Raw genomic sequence first — 25,458 nt, forward strand, 5'->3', positions numbered from 1 at the left:
GTGAATAGTGATTGAGGCCGTCAGTCACTAGCATCTGTGTTTTGTGTTCCACAGAAGAAAGTCATACAGGTATGGAACAACATAAGGGTAAAATAATTTTTAATAAGAGTAAATTCATTTTCATTTGGGCTCAATTATTATGTTTATATATATGAGACACACAGAACAATGAGTTGTGTCAGGACACTTTATATATTTTTTATTCATAATATTAGGCAATAAATATTCTCTCCAAATTTGCTTAATTTCATATATTATCTGTACACAAATAAGATGACTTCATATACCTTTTTTTCAAAATTACACTTCAATCTGCTTTGACATACACACTTGTACAAGTTTACAGATAAAATTAATTGTCTTGGATCAAAATAAATATGCAATAATCATCTACACTGAATGCAACCTCCCCATACACATTCACACAAGCAAACCCACACACACACACACACGCACGCACACACACTCATACATACATTAAATCATACTATGACTGTCTATGTACAGTTTGTTACAGAGCTCAGTAAATACAGACATACTCGTGCAATAAAATCCACAGTGGGAAGACGACCGTTAATGGAAAAGATTATGGGTATCATTAATCAAACCAAGTAAATGCAATTAATAAGTTATGGATTTCTAATCTTTATATTCTCTCTCATCTCACATTGGGATCTGGCTATGTATGTAACCAAATGTAACTGGAGCCCCGTTTCCACTTATACTGTGCTATTTAGTACTGTGGAGTGCTGATCATATGTAATTAGCATATTCAGGAGAACGTATAAAGAGATGGCGTTTTGAAAGGGTAGCAAAAGGACATAAATATCTTACACACAATAACTGAGCATCACATCAAGACAAATAATACTGAGCATCTGCATTAAACCCAGTCCAGAAATATATAACTGCACTTGAGATCACGTTATGCATCCACACAAACAAAATCTTCAAGCAGTACTTACACTAAGGCCTTTCTTAAGGCTAATTTACCTTGATTTCTCACACAGGTAAACTGAAATCATTGTATTAATGTAATCATTCAGTTATAGTGGTTCCACCTCTCCTCGATTATTCATACAGAGGAAATAAAAGAGGAAGTATGGCGTTATGTTTTTATCAGGTCAAAATAGGCCGTCTTGTTGTCCAAATCAAAAATCAACTGCACACAAAGCTGAATCAAAAACATCATGACTGGTACACAACTTCTGTTTAAAAAAAATAATAAAAAATAATACCCATAACAAAGTCTCTAACATTCAAGGACACTTGTAAAGACAAGTGTGTTTGTCCATAAAAATCATCAATAACAATAAAACACATCCTTGACACTTCACGGTTGAATGTCAAAGTATGGGAAAACTTTTCCTATTTACAAGTATCTCTGGTATTTTGTCAAATTTATAACATCTGTAGTTTTTAAAACATAAAAGAAGAATAGTTATATTCATTAAAATTGAAATTCATAGCAAACATTCATATAACAGCGTAAAATATCATCAGAAACAGCTTGTAAAGTATGATTGGCAGTATTAATGCAAGGACCCAATGGAAACTGCATAATACAGGCATTTTAGACATGAAGATTGATGACAAATAGAGAGGCAACAATCTTTCGTGGAATGTTTCCTTCAAACTGTGCCACTAGCCCTCATAGGTAAAACTACTTCAGATGGAAAATGTTTTTTGTTTAATAGAGATATATTAATTTAATATGGTTCAGAAAACTCATTCATTTATAAAGTGCCTTTTGTTTTCACATTCGTGGCCTTGACAACTTTACTGGAACTTTACTAGAAATGTGCTTACAATTTAGACATGGGTGATAATGGTCATCACCCAGTGGTTAAATAAAAAGTAACAATGTAGACTAAAAATAATGCTGCCATGAGAAAATGTTTAGATTTTAGGCACAATGCTTTGAATTTAACATAAGATTGACATTAATAAAGAATTTTTCACCAAAATGAGCAGAATAATAGATCAAATTAGCAACTTATTTAAATAGATATTATTTTTCTGAAACATGGTATTGTTCATAGATAGAGTATCATATAACATTACTGATATATAATTTTTTGTTAAATTTTCGTATAATTTTATATACATAGGTTAATAATTCTGAAGGACAGTGATTCTAGGATGATTACAAACAGCACGTCCACATACAGTACAAGGCTTTTTACAGCTGACTAGATTTAGGAGTGGAAGAGGTCAGGCCAATACTGACATTCTTCAAACAATCATACCGGGTGTAAGATATTTGCTTTGTAGATATATCTCTATTAACACTCAAATATATCACCGTTATAGATGTGTACAAAAAGAGCTATAGAGCATTTAAAATTATTTAGCAAGTAGAAGCTGGACATCAATTTAGTGAAAAGATTATTGCATCTTGCAAATGCTATTGACTAATGATTAGTGGAATGTATGAAATCATTGTACTGTGCTTTGATCTTCATATCCAGCACAGCATTATTTGTATGGTCTCTGGTCTTCACATTTCCTAAACAGGTTCCCAGGTGAAGCAAACAGTTTCTCCAACAACCATTTACCCTAACTTCATGGCTATATGCAACTGAAGCAAGCCTGTGGACAGTTTTATGTTCAAGTCTGTGTGTCACATGTCTGTAATCTCTTTACATGCTTTAGTCAATTATTTCTTGTATGAATGAGATTTAAGGAGAAGTAGCCAAGAAGGGGTTTGGCTCGACCGCCAATTCAATGACATCTACAACAGCTGAATTGAAAGCAAAGTGTCCTAAATGTTTTTCGTTATTGTTGTCGAGTGTATATCCCACAGCACTGATCTACCTGAGAGCCTCCAACTATCGGTATCACATATGTGTGCTGTTTGTGCTGTTTTGCCTCGGTAAGTCCCTTCGGTTACACTTGAGGGAAGCGCAGGTGAAAGTAGCAGAGCCTTAGCAGACTGCGTTTCTTTTTCCCACTGGTGTTGTTATCGCCTTTGGCCCTGCCTCCACCCGCCTCCTCCAGCCTCGCGGCAGTCCCCCCTCCAACCACCAAAGGACCCCTCAGCGACCCCCAGCCTCGCGACTTCCCCCGGCTCACACTACCGTGCTGATCCGGTTGGTAGGTTTGGATTTGGCGCGTTCGACCGTGCCCGTCCCCCCAGGTACGGGTCCAGTCTGAGCCGGCGAGGGCCCTTGCTGCCCCCCGGCCTGTGAAGGGGGGCCTTGGTGCTGGGGGGGGAGAGGGGAGAGAGGCGTAAGAGGGGTAAGGGGGCAGGAAGGGGGGGGTAAAGGGGAGTGGAGGGGGGGAGGGGGGATGGAGGACAATGGAGGATACTGGGGCAGATACTGGGCGGCCGGCGGCGCGTGGTGGACAGTGCCGGACGTGGAGACTGGAGGCGGCTGAGTGGGAGCAGGGAAGGGCGGAGGAGGAGGGCTGGCGAAGACGAAGTGAGGCTGGTGCACGGGGTGGGAGCCCGGGTGCGGCGTGTGCACGTGGGCGGGATGGGAGTGTGCGTGTGGGTGCGGCTGCGAGTGCGACAGTGTGAGAGGCGGCTTGCTGCTGGCGCCCCCTCTGGCCGAGTGTGTGGGCTGTGTGTGGAAGAGCGCAAACTGCGGATGAGGGGAGAGTGGGGAGTGAGGAGAAAGGGGGGGAGGGAGGCCGGAGCCCATGTTGCCCATATTGCCCATATTGCCCATGTTCCCATAGCGACCCTGCAAAGTATGCTGGGAGATCGGCTGGTATGGGGAGTGCGCGGAGGGGTTGGGGTGTGGCCGTCGAGGCAAGGTGACCCGCTGAAGAGTATGGAGGCCCTGCTGCCCAGATGAGGGTATGGTCTGTGTATGGAAGCGATGGTGGTGGTAGTACGGGGGCGGAGGCTGCCCACTGACACTGTTGCTGGTAGTGTGGCAGTACTGGGCATGCAGGGCCTGGATCTTGGAAGGTCCCCCGGCTTCTCCCGGGCACAGCGAGGACGGGGACAGAGGAGGCGGCCCTCCTGTAGTCGGTGGGGCCACAGGGGCGGGGTAGGGTGGCCCCGGGGGGATAATAGGACCCGGCGCTTTGGATCGTTTGCCCCCAAATAGGGAGCCCAGGAAGGATCCGGTGTTGTTGCTGTTGCTCCCAGTCCCCATTCCAGTCGTTCCTCTCTCGGTGCTGCTGGAGGCTGGCCCAGCGCCAGTCACCACAGGTGTGTGTTGCTGCCCCGGCCCACCCCCCACCCCCACTCCGGGGCTCAGGATGGGGCGGTGAGGCCGGAAGTCTTCTGTTCCATAGCATCCCGGGAGCACGGTGGCTACTGGGTAACGCTGGTGAGGCCGCGGACTGCTAATGATGGAACCCTAAGACAAAGAGAGTTGGGGGAAAGGGGGAAAGAGAGCAAGACAGCAGAACCAAAAACGAGGGTTCGGGAGAAAAGTGAGGGTGTGCAAAGAGGAGCAGGAAGGGAATGTAGGCAATAAATGAGAAAGAGAAGAAAAACATAGTAAAAGGATACAGAGAGAATGGTTGTTTCAGTGGGTGGGGAGGAAAAACAGGGGTGAGTTGATTAGGGTAATGAAACGACATTCTGTCAGCATCATAATTCATAACATAATAACACAAACACAAGCACCCAACTATCTATTACGTGTCCCGAATGCCAATAATGCCACTGTTTATATAGATTTCTAAGTTCAAGTGGGATTTAATGTCTATTTTGTGTAATGTGCTAACAGGAAATTACTCATCTGTGTAGTTGCCATTAAAGTCAAAATGAAACAGAATTGTAACCCATCCTACTTCTGTAATCTTCTTCATATTCAAATAAGATTTAAAAAAAAAGAGGAGGTCGCTTGCTTACTGGAAAGACTTTAGAAAACGGAAATGGAAAATGATTTCATGTGGGGCCTCAAATACTACATCAATCATTCGAAAATCAATAAATCAACTGTGAAATAGATAAATGATTAAAAAATTATCATTATTTAATTTTCAACATGTAGACAGATTAAATAATTCACAATTTGATAATCAAAAATAATCAATTAAAAATACAGATAAATAAGCAGAATTGCAATATTGGATGTACCAATTGTGTAAATAATGATTCTAAAATAAAATCTTCAAAATACTTTTTTTTTTTTTTCAGTATCTATTGCCCCATTATTGATTTTCTGCTGAACCAGGAAGTGGCACCCAGTCTGCTGTCATTAAAGGGTTACTCCACCCCAAAATGAAAATTTTGTCATTAATCACTTACCCTCATGTCGTTCCAAACACACAAAAGCTTTGTTCGTCTTCGGAAAACAATTTAAGATATTTTGGATGAAAAACACTTTGATTTGAACGAAAATAGCGTATCTGTGTGGCGCGGCTGACTCAGCACAGTGTACGTTGCTTGCGTCCAGCGGATATTCTCCAAAATGATGCTACACTGACACAGAGAGGAAATTAATTGTTGAATAAAGTCTTTTTTTTTTTCTTTGCGTACAAAAAGTATTCTCGTAGCTTCATAATGTTACGGTTGAACCACTGATGGCAGATTGACAATGTTTTTTATACTTTTCTGGGTCTTGTCAGTGTTAATTGTTTGGCAGTCAATGGGACAGTCACAAGCCTCCAGGGATTCATCCAAAATATCTTAAATTGTGTTCTGAAGAAGAACTAAGCTTTTACGGGTTTGGAACGACATGGGGGTAAGTGATTAACGACAATTTTTATTTTGGGGTGGAGTAACCCTTTAATTGCTGAGCATGATTTGATGAATCATGTACAATAAATCCATGTCTGTGCATTAAAAAGGTCTATTTTGATTTCATACTGGCTTAGATTGATGAGGGACACCTAATATAAAGTAGGCCTCAATATGAACTGATATCACAGTCACTAGTCCATGCATAACACTGCACATACCAAAGAAAAATGCACAAACCACCTCCAAAACAATAAATGCACAACAAAACCATAAGAGAATAAAGACATATTTTGACATATATCAATGTCATGCTTTAATTCTGGGTCAATGAGATGTCTTCCAGTCCTGATGCCCCGGAGTAAAATCTACAAGATATTCAACAATGTCCCGGATGACTTCAGATCTTCTCATGCAGTCTCAATGACTGATGTTGATTCATCGCCTCAGTCACGTGCACATTAACATTCCACAGACCACACATGATCACACAAGATGCACACACATGTCTCTGTGTCTATGGTTAGGACACATGCAAGATGGCGCTGTGTTTTGTGTGGGAATTCCAGGCAGACATGCGGGTCGTTCGGGTTTGGGGACTAAAGCTAAAGATACAGACCTCTGCTTCACTCAGACTTACTTCCATTGTACTGTCAAGGGAACCAACGCTGTTTCTGCGGCCACGTTTCCCTGTTACCCAGTTAGCAGATGTCAGTCATGACTGCATTGTGTGTGAGTGAGTGTAATGGCAGTCAGTGTTATTAGAAATCTTACTTTCTTGTTGGTGTCTGCAAATGTTGAGATTATTTTTTAACCCCAAAATCTCACCCAAAAATGTAAATTTTGCCTAAAATAAATCCAATTTTCTTTTTTGAATATTTATATATTTGAAAAATAAATAAATAAATATATATATATATATATATATATATATATATATATATATATATATACCTTTTCTTTTTTTAAATTTTGTATTTGCCTCAAATGTAGCATGGTATTAAATGATCATAAATACCTTGGTTGTCAGTCACAGCAAAGTGTCTCACCTGATTCAGACAGGTCCCTCAGTGAGGAGCTGAGAGCAGTACGTTTGAGGCCCTCTCCTGGTGAATAGTTGTCATCCAGACTAGGCCTTCCCATAGTGCCATTCACCACTTCATTCTTGACCCCACCCACTCCTCCTGCCATAATGCTGTTGGTGAGCAAGCTGGGCCGCATTACTCCCTTCTGCTTCTCCAACTCAGCTGCAGGTGGACAAAAAAATAAACATCAGACTTAGTCCTAAACAGGCAAAACATTTCCTGCATCAAGTAATTTGTCTGTGCACATCCTAAAAGCTATTGTACGATGTGCCATATTTATCTAGTTTACTATGGCTTTTCTATGAGTCATGGGGTTGACTATATAGGGTCACTGTAAATCTATAATGTTAATGTTGTAGTAAACCAACAGTAGAGGGCGCTAAAATAAAGTGTAGTTAATTTATGAGAGCAGTAGAGAGCAGTAGTGTACTCACACTCCACTCTGTATTTCTCCATTTCCTGGACCTCAGCAATGCTCTCCCTCAGATCACTGACAAAGCGTGTTCGGTCCTGTTGACTAGGGGCCGTGAACACAATCAAAACTTTACGCTCACCGCCCGGGATAGCTGATGTTAGTCTGGCACCATGAGGATAGTCTGGGGCAGAGAGAGAAACACATAATGTTTATTCAGGGTTCCTAAATAGCAATGTCACATTCCAATTATTTATTAATATATTTTTTGGTAGTATTGTAATAGGTGTTTTAGAGCAGCATAAAACTAATACGATTTATATTCACTATAGATATTTCCATGACTTTTTCAGGTCTCTATAAATCAAAATATTAAAATTCCATATTTCTAGGTTTTCCATGACCATTGGCACTGAAGTTTGTTTTGACAAAATTGTAACTTAAACCTGGGTATATTCTTTTTTAAATTCACTACTGTTCAAAGATGTGATAGGATGCATTAAATTAATAAAAAGTGTCAACTTTCAATCTTTTTATTCATCAAAGAACCTTGAAAGAATTTATCATGTTTTTTTACAGAAATATTAAGAAGTACAACTGTTTTTAACTGTGGTAATAGTAAGATATGTTTCTTGATCAGCATATTAGAATAATTTCTGAAGGATCATGTGACACTGAAGACTGGAGTAATGATGCTGAAAATTCAGCTTTGCATCACAGTGATAAATTACACTTTAAAATATATTATCATCGAAAACAGTGGTTTTAAATTATTTCTGTTTTTCAAGAAAATAAATGTAGTCTTGGTGAGCATAAGTTTTTTTTTTTTAGAAAACATTTCTCAAAACAAAGAAAAACTTAAATTAAGCAGCTTGAAATCTTACAGGAGTTCTGGAACATGTGAACCTGCATCTCCACCAGAGGGAAGGACTGTCTGAAACTGTATGTTACGGAGGTTTTCTTCTTCTGGAAGATCTTTGTCACCTTGCAATGTAATAACAAAGAAAAATACCAACTAAGGATTTTAATGTGTATTAACTTTACAATACACAAGCATACCGAAGAGATGTTGCTAAAGATACTTGGGACCAATTAATTTTGTATGCATGGATAATTGATATATGTTATTGACGTTACCACAAGCAGATCGTTGAAGAGGAAGACCTCTCTCTGGTGAACTCCAGACCTTTGAGGACGGTTGGGGTCCGGGACTTCATAGAGCTGACAGCAGCACACTAGTCTGCGGTGGGGCAGAGACAGAACCTACACACAGAGCAGATGTTTACATTCACTTTGGAACTGACAGAACTCTTCAAAGTAACAAATCAGGTCTCAAAGATTCTAAACAAAAAAAGAATCAAATTCAAAAACGCCTCTGTAGCACTCACAGGTTTCTTGCCCACTATGACTCTCTCCACCGCCTGGACCTGAGATACATGGTCATCGTTGGTCCTCAGTTCCCATTTCTGAATTCGCTGGTAGATTCCAACCAGTAAGTCACGTGGGATGTCCTGACCATTATCCACTCCTGAGAAAGAGAGAGAAAAAAATGACATGCACATAAGAAGAGATTTTTAGTGTACTTGCAAAATCCCTGACAGTTACGTGCAACATTTAAGAGCAGGTTGAGAGTGTGTTTGTGGATGCCCACTTATGTAAGTGCTAGTGTGTAAAGTATGAAAGAAATTTGAACACGACCTCTTAGGTTTTTGATGAAATCGTCCAGCTTCATCTTCCTCTCCGCTTTGATATTGGGGCTGTACATGTCTGTGTTGAGGAGGATGATGGCAAAAGCTAGGATGAAGATGGTGTCTGGGTTCTGGAACTGTCTTACCAGTGCTGGATTACAAACACAATACCTCTGACTGCAAGACAGATGCAGAGAGAGAAATAGTGTTTGAGTGCAAGTATTGAGGGATAGATAAAACATGTTTTATAAACACATGGTTCCAGATCTGAAATCTGATGGAATAAATCATGTGTGATGGCACTGTAAAATAGCCGCAACTCTGGAAGTGCAACTCTGACCACACATCAATAGCAATTTTCTTTAAATAAGGCCCCTTATTTCTGTTAAAATCATTGTAACCCACAGCCACTCATGTAATTTAATGGATGTGAAGTACTAAGTGTTTTTTAAGCACATTCACATACCTGAATGCCTCAATTAATCTTTCCACTTTTTGGGCCTCTCCTTGGACTTTTATCTGTGCTTGAAATTTCCTCAGGGCATCATCGAGATCCATTCCCGAAAAGTCCATTTCGTCCACAACACAACTGAGAAAAACAATAGTGGAAGAAATGTTACAGCTCTATACATGCTCAGGCCAAAACATATGTGGATCAAGAAAAAGCTAAATATGTCTGTCTTTATTTTCTGTGATTTTCACTTTTCTTTTTGTGGATGTAGTATTGTTCAGAAAATTGTATTGCTCCACTGAAAGGGTATTTTGGCTCTGCAACCCCAAAGGAATTCACCAATTATTGTTTGATCTCAAAAAATAAAACATGCATGGAACAAGGGTGAATCATTAGGTAAAAGTCAATCACAGTTTACAAGTTAAAAAGCTGACTATTTAATTTTCCCAAAAAGAATGTATTAAAATTCAAAATGTACTGTCAGTATATGTACAACATTACTATTTTAATGGCTTTGTATTTTAAGCATCCTAAAGCCTGACAGTAAATAAATTAAGGCCCGGTTTCACAGACAGGGTTTAGGTTAAGTCAGGATTAAGCCATAGTTCAACTGGGAAATTTAAGTAGCTTTTATAAACATGCCTTAGATAAAAACTAATGGTGAGACAAAACAATGAAACTGACATATTTTAAGATCAGTCAGTGCAAGTTTCTTTCAGTTAAAACAGCCCAGACATGCATTTTACTCTGGGACTGGGACTAGGCTTAAGCCTTATCTATGAAACCAGGGCTGTTATTAATAATACTTCCTAAAATGCAATATATAATTTTACACATTTATGCAACAGGGTCCCCAGTCTTTCTATCCATTAATAGGTCCTTGGCCTGAAAAAGGTTGCACTGCAAATGAAATCATGTGTATTATATTGTACATTCATCTAAAATGTATGCCTACGTTTATACTCAGTATGAGTTAACTGAGGAATTCAAAATTTCATTTTTTTTTTCAAAGAAAACCTTTCTGAAACATTTATTTAAACATTTGTCATTTTCTAAAAGACTAAACCATTTAACAATTTCACTTATTTTTAAAGGATTTATTTCATGTACTCACTCCAGTACATCTTTGTTGAACTGTTTCTGTCTGTTTCCAAGAAACTCTCCAATCATCTGACGACTCAGGCCTTTTCTCTCCAGGATAAAGCGAGCAATGCCCACTGGTGTGTCTGACACAAAGCCCTTCTCAATTAGGTACTGAATACCCTTTTCTGGTTTCCTGCAGTTCAAAAACATCAGTATAGTTTAATCGTGTTTCAAACAGATGCATTCAGTTTCCTTAATTTAATTTGTAATGCCACTGCCTTGCTATTAAATGGTGGTGAGTGTTGTATATAAGAGGCAGTGTTTCATTTTCTCTTACTTGTTGAAGAGGTTGAGTCCGATACGATATTGTCTTCTCTGAACTACGTCGTTGTTAAATGCAGGAGCGTCCCAGTTGTGCCGACTTTCTCTCTGGTAGGTCTGTTTCCCTAATGGTGGCAAGGGCTCCCGCAGACTATCCCTTGAAGAGGAGCCTGAGCTGCAATTAATGGTCTCATTAGAGTTTGTGGTGGAGTTCAGTGAGTCATTATCACCATCCGAGCAGCACTGCTGCTCCAAGCCACCAGGAGGCAGTGGTGCTGAAGAGGAGGATGAGAGCGGTGTGGTTGGGGGCTGTTGAGGAGAGGAGGAGGACGAAGGTGTGTCGGGGTACTGGTGATGATGATGATGGTGGTGGTGATGATGGTGAGCCATGTGGTGTGGGATATGCGATGGTATCGAACGGCTAGCTGGACGTGTTTGACCTTGTGCAGCTGTCGAGGATGTTGAACGAGCATTTGGGTTGTGCTTTAGTGTCCCTTGAGGTGACCCTCCCGCTGAATCCTGCTCGTAGACTAGTTGTCTGCTAAGGGAGCCTCGGTCTGAGCGGTCGCTCATGTCCACTGAGCTGTCGCTAGGTGGTTCAATTGTAAGTAATGGTAAGTGACCTCCCCGTAAACGGTAATCACGGCACTCTGTGCATGGTGTGCTTCGGCGGCTATTGCTGCTTCCTCCTCCTTCTGTGTCACGGCTATCTTCCCTACCACCTACCCCACTTCCAACACCCCCCCAGAACTCAGTGTCTGTGCTGCTAGGGGCCCGGTCTAGAGAAAGCGGTGAGGAAGGTAGACCGTCGTCCATGTAAAGCGTGACATCACTGTAGGAGGTGGCTGTGCTGTCTTCATGCATGCTCAAGCCCCCTGTACCTCCTCGATCCCTGTCTCCAAGACCTCTCCGTAAGGATACGTGGCTGTTGCTACTCCATATGCACTCGCCAAAGTCATCAACAACACCACTTCCGTCCCCTATACCTTCCTGGGAATCATCTCGGCGTGGTCGACACGTTAGGGCATCATCAATGGAGTCGGCCAAGGACTTCACCTTGAGTACAAAGAAACAATCACTGTCAGTCAAACTATACAAAAATTGTATCTTTAGGGTTACAACAGTGTCCCTGGGAGAGTACCCTTAAAGATACAACTCTGTACATTATATACCATCCCGATCTCACTGTAATTCATACAGTACATTTTATGAGGTGGCTAATTCGTACGATTTCGTACATTTTCTGTGAGGGGTTTAGGGGCGGGGTTAGGGGTGGTCTTTTCATACATATTCCTACGAATTGCCACCTTGTTAAATACGTATGATTTTTCTCAAAACGTTCACAAAAATTCATAGGAATTAGTTCAAACGACCACCCCTAACCCTGCCCTTAAACCTACCGCTCACAGAAAATGTACGAAATCGTAACAATTAGCCACCTAGTAAAATATGTACGAATTGCCATGAGATCAGGCTGGTATATAATGTACGAGAGTCTCAGAAGTCTTTCCCAGGGACACTGTTGTAATCCTAGAGAAGGTGTATATTAGTACCTTCGAGTAACCTTTTAGGGGTAAATAAAGTTGTCCCTTTAAGGGTACTGCCCCAGTGACAAGTTTTATCTCTACATGTACAATTTTTGCACAGTTTTTCCAAGAGCATAGGAACCACAGGATAGGCATTTTTACATAGCATTATCTGGCCATGATATGACAGTTTTGGAATATATACACTGACGAAAATCTTGCTTTAATACAAAATAATTTAAACTGATCAGACAGGTACACAGAACTTTGACCAGCAGTCTTTCTGGTGAAACTAGTTGACCAAAAACATCTCGCTGGTTAAGCTAGATATGAAGTCTGTACATTAGCATCCAATGTTGGGGACAGTTCAGATACAGTCAAACTGAGTACTGACTTGTTTTGAGAAGGAGTCCTCTAGGTGGGTGTATTCCGGTTGTGATGGGGAGCTTGGCTCTGTGGTGCAGGTTGGAGAATGCGGAGGACCCATTCCTGGACTGTGACTGTAGTGAGTCGAGGTGGGAGGTTGAGGCTGTCGGTCATCAAACGAGTACTGCAGTCGCATGTTGGAAAGGATGATGCGCCGTGTCATGCGGCTCTCAGAAGCTGAGCTGCGCAGGCGCTCAAAGTTCTTGTTCATACGATATTGACGGAATGCTGTCTGGATGGTACGTGCTGCTCGTCTACTTAAGAAGTAACCTCCATATTTCTTCTCCAGCATCTCCACCTGCACAGCAACACCTTCATCAGTTATATTTGCTTCAATAGACTGTGATCATGATGAATCATGATTCTGTTTTTGCATGCCTTACCTTCTTGTCTTGTAGGTCTGTAGAGAGTTCATAACTGTCTGATAGAGCTCTGCACCTCTTGTTCTCTTCTTCCTCTTGTTTGCGTAGGGCCAGGCTAGCTGGTTGGTTGCGTGTACGCTGTGCCCAGGCGAGGCTGGCTGGGCTTGGAGGGGGCACAAAAGGCACCCGAGGGCCTGGGGGGCCACAGCTGTTGTCCCCGTAACGGTCAGAGCTGTGCACGTAAGGAGATTTACTGCTGGAACTGTCTGAAAAGGGACGTGAAGCTGAACTCTGGGTTTCCTCCTCACTGAAAGGGGTGGGTGAGAGAGGGAAAAAGAGAGAGGAGAGAGAGATAATAATTCTGAGTCAAAAACGCCCCCATAATGAGAGGATAAGATAAAAATCTCAACCAACTCAGGAATTCATGACATTATTTTCCACTGACTTAGCATTTTGACTTTCAGGAAAGCTTTAAACAGGGCAAATGTCCTAAACAAGCCCCACGCTTTCCCAGAATTATCACACCAAGAAAATTAGAGCATTTCTAGTTATACTTAAGACCTGTAACTAGAGAGAGTTACACAAGTTGATGCCTTAATAAGAGCTTGGTTTCCTGTGTCAAAGATCATAGTTTATATTTAAACAATCTATTAAAACTCAAAAATTAATCAGTACGTGCTATTTGAAACTTGAAATGCAGTAGTGAATTTCCTGTCAAATAAACTTCTGTTTTTGAATCATGTGAGAAGTTTTGGCACTTTCACATCTGTGGCATCATATACAACCTGTTTTCACCTCAAATCTACACTATTGACACCTCCTCATATTCTGTTCCTCACAAAACAGCTCTCATCCTTCATGACTTCCGCTGCCATAAGTGACTCACTTATCCTGCGGGGTACCATCAGAAAGTGTTTGATTGATACACATACCACCAAACATACGCAGCCCACATAATGACATCAATTATGTAATTTCACTCAAGGGCCTTTATACCAAAGTATAACTTAAAATAGATTCCTGTTTTCTGAAGAAAATGCAAGTGGTGTTTTCCAGTCTAAAACTCACCATCAAGACACTAAGTTGCTTTATGTTGTTACCAGAGCATTGCTTTGTGGTGGCATAATGTGGGTGCTAGTATTCTGTTTGATTACTAGAATATTGCTAGGATGTTCTAGGTTGTTGCTATGCCTGCTTATGACGTCCACTTGATATGGCTTAGATCCTGTCAATTCAATTGAATGTTTTTGGGGGTTTTTTTCCCCAGTTGTTTGGAAAAGTAATAACATACTTCTCCTCAGCAATCCACACTTATTGAGGTGTCACTTATGCCGGTAGCACAAACAAGTTACACACTGATGTTTAATACTTTGTGTTAGAGTTTGCAAACACCACTGCATAAGAAATTGCAGAATAAGAACAAATAGTCTATTGGCACAGGAGCTCAGTTCACAGGATCAGTCACCCCAGTGCAGAGGCATTACCCTTCGGTTTGCCATGGGAAACACAACAACATGTGATCTGAACTCATATTCCTGACACAGCTTTCTGACAGGACAGTGTGTGGGTACTTCTGAATCACTGCAGGCAACTTCCTGTTCTGTATGACTAAGTCAGAGGAGGTTATTGAAGGCAAGATATTATCATATAATGCTAATGTACTGCAATTCAGACGTCTTACGAAACTATTCTCATTTTTGTTAAATGATTTCTCACTCTCAAGCCCACACAAAGACACTTACATGGATGCAAATAATCCTTGTTTTGTTGTTTATCACATGTAACAACAAGTAATCATTACACACCTGTCCAGAATGGGCTAGTTTGTACAAAAGCACAATACACTCCTGTTGCCCTCTGTTGTATGAAGGAAAACAGAAACCTAACAGGCTTATGACACAACAGCAGATGTTAGGGTTAAATAAAAAAGGAAACTTGAACTGTACACTTACCACATTTACTAGAAAGACCCAAATAGGTGCATAAACCACATGAACATCCACACTGAGAGCGAGAGGGAGGTTTCGCTTCCTACAAGTCCAAATTTGGCAAGGAGTCGCTGAAACCTCCTGGAATTCACCAAACGCTGAACTTTGTGGCTTTAGAGTCGTTCTGCAGTTATGACCAACTGTCAGGAGGTCACCACCACATAGTCACATGGCAGTATTTAAACCCTCCCTCCTCCTTATTCTCTCTCCCTCCCTTTATTTACATTACACAAAGTTCACTGGAGTCAGTAGTTCGGAAAGAGTGACCGGATATGTTACTGAGTTTCTGGCCAGTCAGCTTTAGGATCTCCTGCAATGCTTTATATTTATCATCTTTTTCTAGTTTTTCACACAGGTGTTTGTGGTAATTGTCTATGACGGTCATAAAAAGTAGTGTCCCTCTCTCTCCATTTCGCTGGTCTGTTGTATTTTCCACCCCTAATATGGGTGGTTTCCTGTATTTGTATGGAGTGAACAAAAGATTGAAGGGGGAAAGGAAGATACAGCAATTGCCTTTTGAACTGTACTGTGGCAGCTGTACCCATAGGAAAGCAAAATCATAAATGAGATCTCTTATTTTTTTCTCCTAGATGCAATGAGATCAAACAAGAACCAGCTTTTAAGATTTGTTTTTCTTGAGAAAAACAACCCAGTAATCTCTCATGTTTAAGAAATCCCAGAAATGTCTCAGATTGAGTTCATATTTGGCCAAATGAATAAGGCTGCAAAGAAATTTAAATACAAACTCAAACATTTATCATATTCATAATCATCTAAGCCAATCAATACAAAATAATGTTATACCACTCAACTGTACAACAAGAATAGTCACATTTGTGTCTTCATATTTTTAGGAGAAACATCTGAGACAAAACAGATGTTCACCCCAAAATGAAACAATTACCATCATTTACTCACCCTCGTCGTTCCAAACCTGTATGAGCTTGTTTTTTATGTTGAACATAAAAGAAGATATTTTTAAGAATGCTTGTAATCAAACAGTTGATGGACCATTAACTCATTGTTTCTTCAAAATTCCTTTCTTTGTGTTCAGCATAAGGAAAGAAGCTTATTTAGGTTTGGAACAACATGAGGGCGAGTAACATTTTCCTTTTTGGGTGAATTATCCCTTTAAAGGAGCTGAGTTCTTAGTTTCATTTAAATCTCTTGAAATATCATAGAGCAAAATAATTTTCCTCTGGGTACTTAAAAGTAAGTTAACTTATATCAATGACCAATATTTACAAATGTATTCCAATATTTCTAATAGTATCAGATCATTGGCCTGAAGCAATGCGTTTGTTTATTAAAGAAATAGTTCAAACGTGAAAATTCTCACATTATTTACTCATGTTGTTCCAGACCTGCATGACTCCCAACAATGGTATTTAGGCAATTTTAATAGTAAAATCGTAAGGGCCATCATTGTTTTTCTGTGCGCCATCCAGCACTTCCTTCCAGTTCAGTAGTAGGTGATGGAAATACACCTTTTACATTGCTACATAGAAATGACAGAAAAAGCCAGTGAACAATTCTGTCACCTACTGGACTGGAGAGCAATGGTGACCACTACAATTGTACTATTAAACTTGAGCCACGTGCACTTTTTAGCTAATAGTCCTGCATGCTTTATTAGGCATTTAAGCACAGTAAATGTATAACTAATTTACAGTCATGTATTTAATTCCTAACTAAATATTCATTAAATTATATTCTTTTGTGTTCCATGGAAGAAAGAAGGTCATGTTTTGGAACACCATGAGAAGAAATAAATGACAGAAAACAAATTTTAGTTTCACTATCAAGACTAAGTGTATTTATACTAGCATTTGCAATGATGTAATTGTATTCTTTGCAAATATTGATTGCTAGATGGCATCACATCTCCACGGTCTGAAAAGTGCGATTGATATACTTCACAGCTATGTGTAGCTACAACTATTCAAACATACACAATATTAGTTTATAGGCTTTAACTGGGTTTCTACTGGTTTTGTATTTCTAGCTGTCATGTGGCTTGAAACCTGCAATTGCATAAATGTAAATCCCATAAACCTCCTCTGAATAAAAGCTGCTAGTTATATCACAGAGGTTTGAGCAACCACATAGCAATGCACTAAAACTAGCTTTACTTCTGTATTACTTTAATGCTAGTTTGGAAATTGGCTTAATTTAGCCCAATCTGGCATCAGCTGCCTACATGCAATGACAAACCTGTAGTGCTGTTTTATTCTGGGAATGCTGCTGTAACATCTGCTCATAAAATTGTCGTCTTGCATCTCACATCTTCCTTTTCCCCATTCCTCCCACTCCTCCCACCCACTCTCTCTCTCTCACACACACATGTAGGAGTGACGAAGGTAGGGTTGCTTAGTGACAGTTGCCGTGAGACCACCGTGGGAGGCGAGGCAGTCATTAGAAAGAGTGTTGCTATAGATACAGAGCACTAATACAGTAACCGTGGGTGTTGGTGGATAAGTTGCAGGTTGTAAGATTGTAAGACTTTGAATGTTACAAGAGATATATAACATATACTACTTCTTAAATATAAAGGTTCTTTATTGGTATCTATGGTTACATTACATTTATGGAACCTTTAACAGTCCATAAAACGTTCTTTATAGTGGAAAAATGTTCTTGAAAGAATGGTTCTTTTAAGAACTGTTCACTGAAAGGCACTGGGGAACCAAAAATAGCTCTTCTATTGCATCACTGTGAAAATCCCCTTTTGTAAACTTTATTTTTAAGAGTGTATTCAAATATACCTAGCGGTATGCATGACGTAAACATGGAATATAACATTCATCAATATTTAAATATAGCTAGCATGCTAAAACATTGAACCTTTCAAGTCAAATCATTTTAGGAGAAAGAAAACTTGCATTAGAAATGACAAAAAAGGGATGAATTCATTATGTTCATCATGATTCATGAAGTCATGTTCCTTGATTTCTTTTTGTAACTGTATTGAGGTTAAAATAGTTAATTATAACCAAGAAGTTTATATTTGCACAGCAACAAAGAATTAAAAAAAATTTGGTGGTGTGACTAGGGGTGTTGCCAGATCTCACTAGAAATTCAAGCATCTTGACCATATAAACTAAATCCAAAAATAATATCCCCAAAAATAATTCAAATGTTTTATATATATGACTGTCCATTTAAACCAATTAATATATTTCTGGTTTTGGTGTAGGAGAGGGCCCAGGAAAGGCTACAAGAGGCCAAATGACATTATGCTTTGAACAGTAGGTGGGCCAAGCACTAGCACTGACCCAAATACGTGACTGTATTGTATACCCCCCCCCCCCCCCCCCCCCCCCCCCCCCCAAAAAAGTACATCCCACTATGGCCACATTTAGAAACTGCTGCAAGAAAGAAGAAGTCCAAAGTCAATTATAACGAGAGGACATTGTATTTTTGTAAACTTGATGTTTTTCTTAATTTTGTTGGACAATTTGTTGGACAGTCGTACAATACATTTCACTACATGTCGTACTATGTATGTATATGTATGTGACAAATAAAATTTGAATTTGAACATGGCAACACTGGTAGTTAGGCAAGTTTGTTGTTTTTATGTCCATTAAAGTTAATAAATCACCCAGATCCACAATATAAGGTGGAATATATTATTCATTTCATTATTCATAACACTCAAAAAGTGTAATATTCTTCATTTTCTTTCTTTGGTTCATATTTGCATTTTCTAATAAAGAACAAAACAGTATAACACTGACAGAGCAGCCACCTGACCTTTAATTAAGCCACATGATCATGATGGGTCAATGATTTTTCTTTTATTATTCTCTTTTACGATACTGCAAACTTACTGACCCACAAGCGTTTAACAATATGTAGCTGAATAATCAATATCAGTGCTTTATTAAGAATGGCTAAAGGAATTATGTAAGTCCATATAGTATATTAATGCATGTGTTTTGTTGCTATTTTTCTCCAGTGTTATAAGAGATTTATCTTTATTCTTGCTTTAAGTTTAGGAGAAAGCCGTTTGGTATTTGTTAAACAGACAGGAATGTTGTAGTAACTTGCTCAGCAGGTTGCATAAGAAACATTATATGTCCAATTAAACTTTGCAAAGAACTAAATGCTAAGCATATTTTGCTGTATTCAGTGGCCTCAAGATGTACTTGAACACTTAAACTAAATTTTAAAAAATGACAAACTAAGTGGCATTTATGTAAATAAAGACAGCATAAATAGGCCTTCCAAACCAAACATTTTAAAGGGATAGTACACCCAAAAATGAAAATTCTGTCATCATTTATTCACAGTCAAGTTTCTGAGTTGAGCACAAAAGAAGATGTTTTGAAGAATGTGTGTAAGATTTGATGTTGTGTGTAGCCATCAACTTCTATAGTATGGCAAGAAAATACTTATGAAAGTAAATGGCTACCAGCAACATTCTTCAAAACATCTTCTTTTGTGCTCAACAGAACAAAGAAACTCATACAGGTTTGGAACAACTTGAAGGTGAGTAAATTACGACAGAATTTTCATTTTTGGGTAAACTATCCTTTTAATAAAAAAGTCTGAAGCTATAAAACAAATGTGTTGTTCAAAATGAAGATAAGTAATTGTTCACTTTTAGATTGTGAAATTACAAGAGAAAAGGTCTAACATAATTTATTTGCAGATGACAATTGGTTTGACATTTTAAGCAACAATATACCATTAAAACAAAGGAAAAAACTAATTGCTATATATAACATTGCGTAGAATCTTCCAGAACATGCTATTTCTGTAATGATTTCAATATTCAAATATGCTTTATAAATACACTTTGTAACACCATTCAAATGTGACCTTTGAGATATTATCTGTCATATAAGTTCAGAGGCAAGACAGCGCACCAGAAACGTGAAAGCCATCCCTGCTGATAATGAGCTGTAATTGCTGTGTAACTGGGTGAGACTGTGGGCTGTGATCTGCATTCATTGTCTTCAAACACCTTGACGTAATTAGTCTCTGATTATATTCTAATGAGTGGGAAGACACCTTTTTACTGTGCTTTTACAGTCAGCACTCTGAGCCAGAGTAAATAACATGCTAAAACATCAGAAATATTTCAATAAAGTGCTATGTTGACAGCTATGATTGAAAAGTGGACATGCCACACATTTGCATTGCGTATAAAGATAAACTTCAAAGTTAGTTTCAAATTCTTCATTTAAAGTGGCAGTGCAGAATCAAAGCCAAGGAACTCTCATTAGATGCTTCAATCTAGGGTTTAAAAAATATTTCCATTTCAGTCCATTAAGCAGGATGACATGACCTGACCTGAAGACAATGCTGCAGAGGCTTCAGGACAAGTGTCTGAATGTCCTCAAGAGGCCCAATCAAACACAGAAAGTCCCCCAAAACCTTCCAAACAGTCTGACAGGGAATAATGGGAGAAACTGACCAAATACAAAGCTGGTTGACACTTCCTCATGTCAACCAAAGAAGGTTCTAGAAAGTATTGAATAAATGGTTCCCCATTTATTTTTCTTCTCTTTAAGAAACATGCTTAAAATATTGCAATCTTGTCAGTCTATGGTGATATGATAATAAGCACAGCAAAAATTCTCTAACAAAGTGTGGGAAAACTGACAGCATTTGAATAATTTCTGATAGCTCTGTAGCTTCACAGAGTCAAAATGCGTGTGATGAAAGAATTATTATAGAAAATCAGCGAGTTATTGAGGCAAACAGCAGGAAGCAGCTGTCAAGACCAGCTTAAAAAGAGGATCAATTGGAGTCCTTTTAAAGTCACAGATTCTGATTCTAGAGCTAGAGTGTAATCAGTGCTATACAGACATACTATGTTGTCCACGAGGATGAAAAGCTGTTTAAAACACCACACACACACACAAACATAGCACAGTGAAGTGTTTCAGCTGCCGTTCCAATACTTTCATTACTGACTGATGCTGACACATCACAGAATTACAGAGGGGCTGTGATTATTATCTTTTCCTTTTTTTAAATGTCCCACAGGCCGGCTCCAGATGGAGCATTTCAAGGTTAAATGTTATTTGTCACGTATCCATTACATTCGTGTAGTAAAATTAGTGAAATTCTTATAGTTCCTTGCCCCACAAAGCAACAAAAAATGAATTAAGAACATACACGCACAATAACATGTAATATAATAACCTATCATGAAATAAGATGTGAATTAAACAGAATAGTATATAGTAGGTAAATAGAATATAGTAGTGAAAATAGAATATTAGAGATTCTTATGCAAAATAGAGGAAAAAATCTGCAGAATGGAATTAAAGTGCTAAAATATGTTAAACTGAGGTTGTAATACAGTCTTATAATTAAGCATTTAGATGGCTGACTGCGTAATCAAATTAGCTCAAATTAAATTAAATATTTAATTTAGTGAAATGCAAGGTGCGTGTAGAACTTTATACAGATTTTTTTCATGCACAAATTCTATTTGGGTCATGAGGTTAAGTAAATTATGATCATTTTTATTTTAAGTGAACTTTCTGTTGCATTCCTTTAGATAAAAACAGATCACTTTCATCAGATATGGTCATACTTCCACTTGACAAGATGAAATAAACTGAAACTACTAAAATGATAAGAAACAGCCAAACGCATCTGAACACCACCACCACCACAAGCTGAGCCTGCAAGCAATCCCACAATCCATTTGACCAGAGCTACACCTGAGGGTCTGTGTATTAATAAAGCGCTTACCTCCTCTCTTTTCCAGCATTCACTCTATCCTGTCAGACAGGTCCCATACTGCTGATTATTCCTCATCCATCCTCAAAGCTCATATATACTCTCTTTTTCTCCCTCTCCTTGTATTCCCCCCTGCACACACACACACACAGCTCAGGGTCTCAAAGGAGCTCCTGCAATCTCTTCATGACATAGACAAACACAAAAATACTTTCACTTGTCTCTCACTGCTCTGCCTGAATCGTGTTCACCTGTTCTTTAACTGCAGGCTATAATAAGCATACAGTCTGTAAACACATTCAAATCACCTGCATTATATGGCAGGAAATAATGGTCCTAAAAATAAAAAGACCAAAGTGCAAATATGGCCACAGCATTTCCTCCTCTTTGACACAACAACACTATTCACACATACAAACAAAAACATAGAAATGCTAACACTTGTGTTTTACACTTAAAATGTATATATTTGCCTAGAGCAGTTACTTGAACTTCACATATGTCTAATACTTCTTTATTACTTTTATATTGGACATTGAGGACAATATTGTATATGACAAGCATAAGAACACTTACCATGTTGCTGGTAGAGACAGTCAGTCATTCACACTGATCCTATGTGACACGACCGCACCCTCATACAAACACACATACTGCAGAGTTGAATGACTACATTTCTGACAGTCTTTTGACAGCTCGAGCGCAGGGAAAACAATGTGTATAAATATAGCTGCCTGACGCACATATGGTGATTAATGCTGCAATATTAACACCGTTGGGTGTGAGGAGCGAAAGGCGGGCAAGGAACGGTTTCATTTCATACATGCATTCCTTAACAGCATGTGTGCAATCAGGGGCGGGGCAAAGTTCATGAGCTTCAGGAACAAAGCTGGTGAAAGATTCACATAAACACAGAGTTTTCAGTCATCACGTTTATTTATATCTACAGCATGTGTGCGTTTCATTTCAATAATAGCACCTTGTTTTCATTCTTACAAGTTTGAGTGGCCTACAAGTTTGATAGTGTGCTGCTGTTCCTTTAAATATCATATACAGCTGGGGTGCCCAACCCTGTTCCTGGTGATCGACTGTCCGGCAAAGTTCAGCTCCAACTCTAATCAAACACACCGGAAGCAACCTTAAATAGTTGCTTCCGGTGTGTTTGATTAGAGTTGGAGCTAAACTTTGCAGGACAGTCGATCGCCAGGAACAGGGTTGGGCACCCCTGATATACAGTATGCATATCATTAAATATATCACATTAAAATGTCAACTGGATATACTTTTGTACATCTATGTCATTCACAGGAAACACTGCCATTGTGTCACTATTAGGGTTAGTTCACCCAAAAATGAAAATTCTGTCATTAATTAATTGCTATATTTTTGTGCGTTGATCGCCGTAACATCATTGCTGTCTATGGAGGGTCAGAGAGCTCTCAGATTCCATCAAAAATACCTTAATTTGTGTTCTGAAGATGAATGAAGGTATTATGGGTTTGGAACGACATAAGGATGAGTAATTAATGACAGAATAAATTTCTTTGGGTGAACTATCCCTTTAAGGTTCAGTCACATTAGCAAACTTTAAGGTTAGGTCCATTGTCTATTTTCAATTGTGTAGCAAAGTAAGTCACTTTCAAAACAAGCAGCAAATTTTGGTTATATAATTGGGAACATTATTTTGAAATGTTTCTAAATGCTGACATGTCCAGTTTTCTTGTTGTGATTGTTATTTTAAGGTTACAAAAATGTTTCTTACAACGTTTAACTGATTTTATTTTTACCCAAAAATAGCGTTATTTGAATATTCATTTTCTGTCAACATAATGCCAAGGCACTACATAAATCATATATAAACTTATAAAAATGTTCCATAAACATTACTTTAAGAATGTTTCATCTTAACATTTATATAACTTTTAAAAAAATTGTTACTGAAAGTTGTGAAAACGTTCCCTGTTAGCTGGGCTTAATACTTTTGTTAAATCTACATATGAAAATATTTTGTCCTCTGATGAAATTCCCAATAACGTGGATTCCCGATTTTGCCTGAAAAAAATTGCCATACAAGGGTAAATGTGACAGCACATTTATATTACTACTGATACAAGTTTTGTGTAAGGCAAAAAAAAAAAGAAAAAGTTTTTTTTTTTCATCTGAATATCAGCTCATTAAATTTCACCTATTGAAATTAAAATGCCATTTTCTGTTCAATGTTGTGACATTTTCCTCATTTTCTGACCACAACTTCCTGCTTCAGATTTTTTGAAAATTCACTATATTTTTACATTTTCAGGCAAAAATGTCAGCGTGTCCTGATAATGATCGACTTTATTCATAGTGGCACATTCAGCTTTAATATATGCCTCCTACAAGAGAAAACAACAAGAGTAAACATTAATTATGAACAATAGGTTAACACAGTGTTCACAAAATCAGCAAGCACAGTGACATTTGGGATACCACTCATTTACAAAAAAAGGTTCTCGATAGGGATTAAATTATATTAAAGAATAATCAGCAACTATACTGATATTTTATTTTAATATTATATTATGATATAGTCGGTAGATAGTATATGCAGTCTATAATACTAAGCAAATTTAAAGACATCTCACACGGCTGCAGAGTCACTGTATCTCTGTGCAATGTTCATTGAAACAAAAAGCAGCTTTATTTTAGAGTAACATTATTGACTGTACCTGATATTTCTGTATAGAGACATATAGAAATACAGTCACTGTCCCCAAACTGAATGCAGTGTTAATTTATCGAGAAATTTTCAAATGACTTAACAGAAAAAAATGTAACAGCAGTTAATCGAGACAGCAAGCTATTGAACATGCAATTACAAAAACTGTACTAAAAGAATCATGAAGTCCTGTTATCACAGAGTTCAAGCAACTAATGTCAATCAAGCTGCTCCACTCATGCTGATTGGCTGCAGGTTAGCGAGAGGAGGGGCTACTGCACCCGGAGGCGGTGCAACAGAACTGATGGACAGAATCACTCTCGCCCTCCTCTTTCTCCTCTTCCTCACTAATGATGAGGGACAAGAGGTTCAGAAAGTTGAAAGAGAGAGATACAGCGACAGAAAGTTAGAAAAAAGAGGGATGAAAACACATAAAGAACATGAAAAAACAGACACAAAATTATTGAGTTTAATTTTATCTACCTGTAACGAACTAAAGGAAATTACTGGACCATAGATAGGCTAGATTCACAAGTGCTCAGACAGACTGCTTTGCTCAAATGTGTCCACTAGATGGCAGAATCAACACATTCCACTAGTTGCTGAATCACAGCTGTATGCATCAGCTATACTGGAGCACCACAAAACTTTTAGCCTAATTGGAAAATCTATAAATAGTTTGTCTGTATATGTATAAACATCCAGTTGCTTGGTACTGTTTAGCTAAAGTGTATACACATTAGTCAGTGTAAGCGCCATTTTTAAGTTAATGCGAATGAAAATTAGGTTATGATGGTCATTTAGTTTGTTGTACTGCTTTTATCTACTTGGTCACATCTGTTTCACAACCCATGTTGCTGTTGCTTTTTGTTCCAGTAAAAATACTTACTGTACATAAACACATTTTTAATGTTTCATTTTCATTAAAGCTGAAGTGTGTAATTTATGTAACATCACCAAACAGGTTTCCTGAATCCTCTCATTGTCATTGGTCAGCAGACAAATAGCCCCACCCTCAACTCACACCATTGGTTGAGCTGTTGCTGAGCTGCTTTTATGCACTTTTTTT

The 25,458-nt window shown here is 38.7% G+C and overlaps 2 protein-coding genes across 2 annotated transcripts in view; both read right to left on the minus strand.

The window, feature by feature from the left end:
* Positions 1-89: 89 nt before the first annotated feature.
* On the minus strand, positions 90-15,127 carry LOC306849420 (IQ motif and SEC7 domain-containing protein 1-like). Its single transcript, XM_079384422.1, has 14 exons — positions 14,954-15,127; positions 13,023-13,308; positions 12,608-12,937; positions 10,704-11,743; positions 10,398-10,559; positions 9,299-9,421; positions 8,843-9,009; positions 8,533-8,672; positions 8,282-8,407; positions 8,029-8,128; positions 7,167-7,328; positions 6,697-6,894; positions 6,288-6,337; positions 90-4,316 (listed from the first exon to the last, which is right to left on the minus strand). The coding sequence occupies exons 1-14, from the start codon at positions 14,956-14,958 to the stop codon at positions 3,072-3,074; spliced, it is 4,134 nt and encodes a 1,377-aa protein (XP_079240548.1). The 5' UTR covers positions 14,959-15,127; the 3' UTR covers positions 90-3,071.
* An 8,884-nt stretch (positions 15,128-24,011) lies between these two features.
* The window catches only part of LOC306849421 (uncharacterized protein), a 46,586-nt gene continuing 45,139 nt past the window's right edge, over positions 24,012-25,458 (minus strand). Inside the window, exon 2 of the mRNA XM_079384423.1 lies at positions 24,012-24,736. Coding sequence (XP_079240549.1) covers positions 24,646-24,736 — 91 coding nt within the window. The 3' untranslated portion in view covers positions 24,012-24,645. The remainder of the gene's footprint in view (positions 24,737-25,458) is intronic.

The sequence above is a fragment of the Barbus barbus genome (assembly GCF_936440315.1).
Source record: "Barbus barbus genome assembly, chromosome: 29".
NCBI lineage: Eukaryota > Metazoa > Chordata > Actinopteri > Cypriniformes > Cyprinidae > Barbus > Barbus barbus.

Bases quoted from the DNA above. Each gene is read 5' to 3' on its own strand.
- LOC306849420 (XM_079384422.1), bottom strand. The intron at 8,673-8,842 runs GTCGTGTTCAAA...TCTCTTTCTCAG, and splicing joins TTTCATCAAAAACCTAAGAG to GAGTGGATAATGGTCAGGAC. The intron at 7,329-8,028 runs GTAAGATTTCAA...TCTCTGCCCCAG, and splicing joins TCACATGTTCCAGAACTCCT to ACTATCCTCATGGTGCCAGA.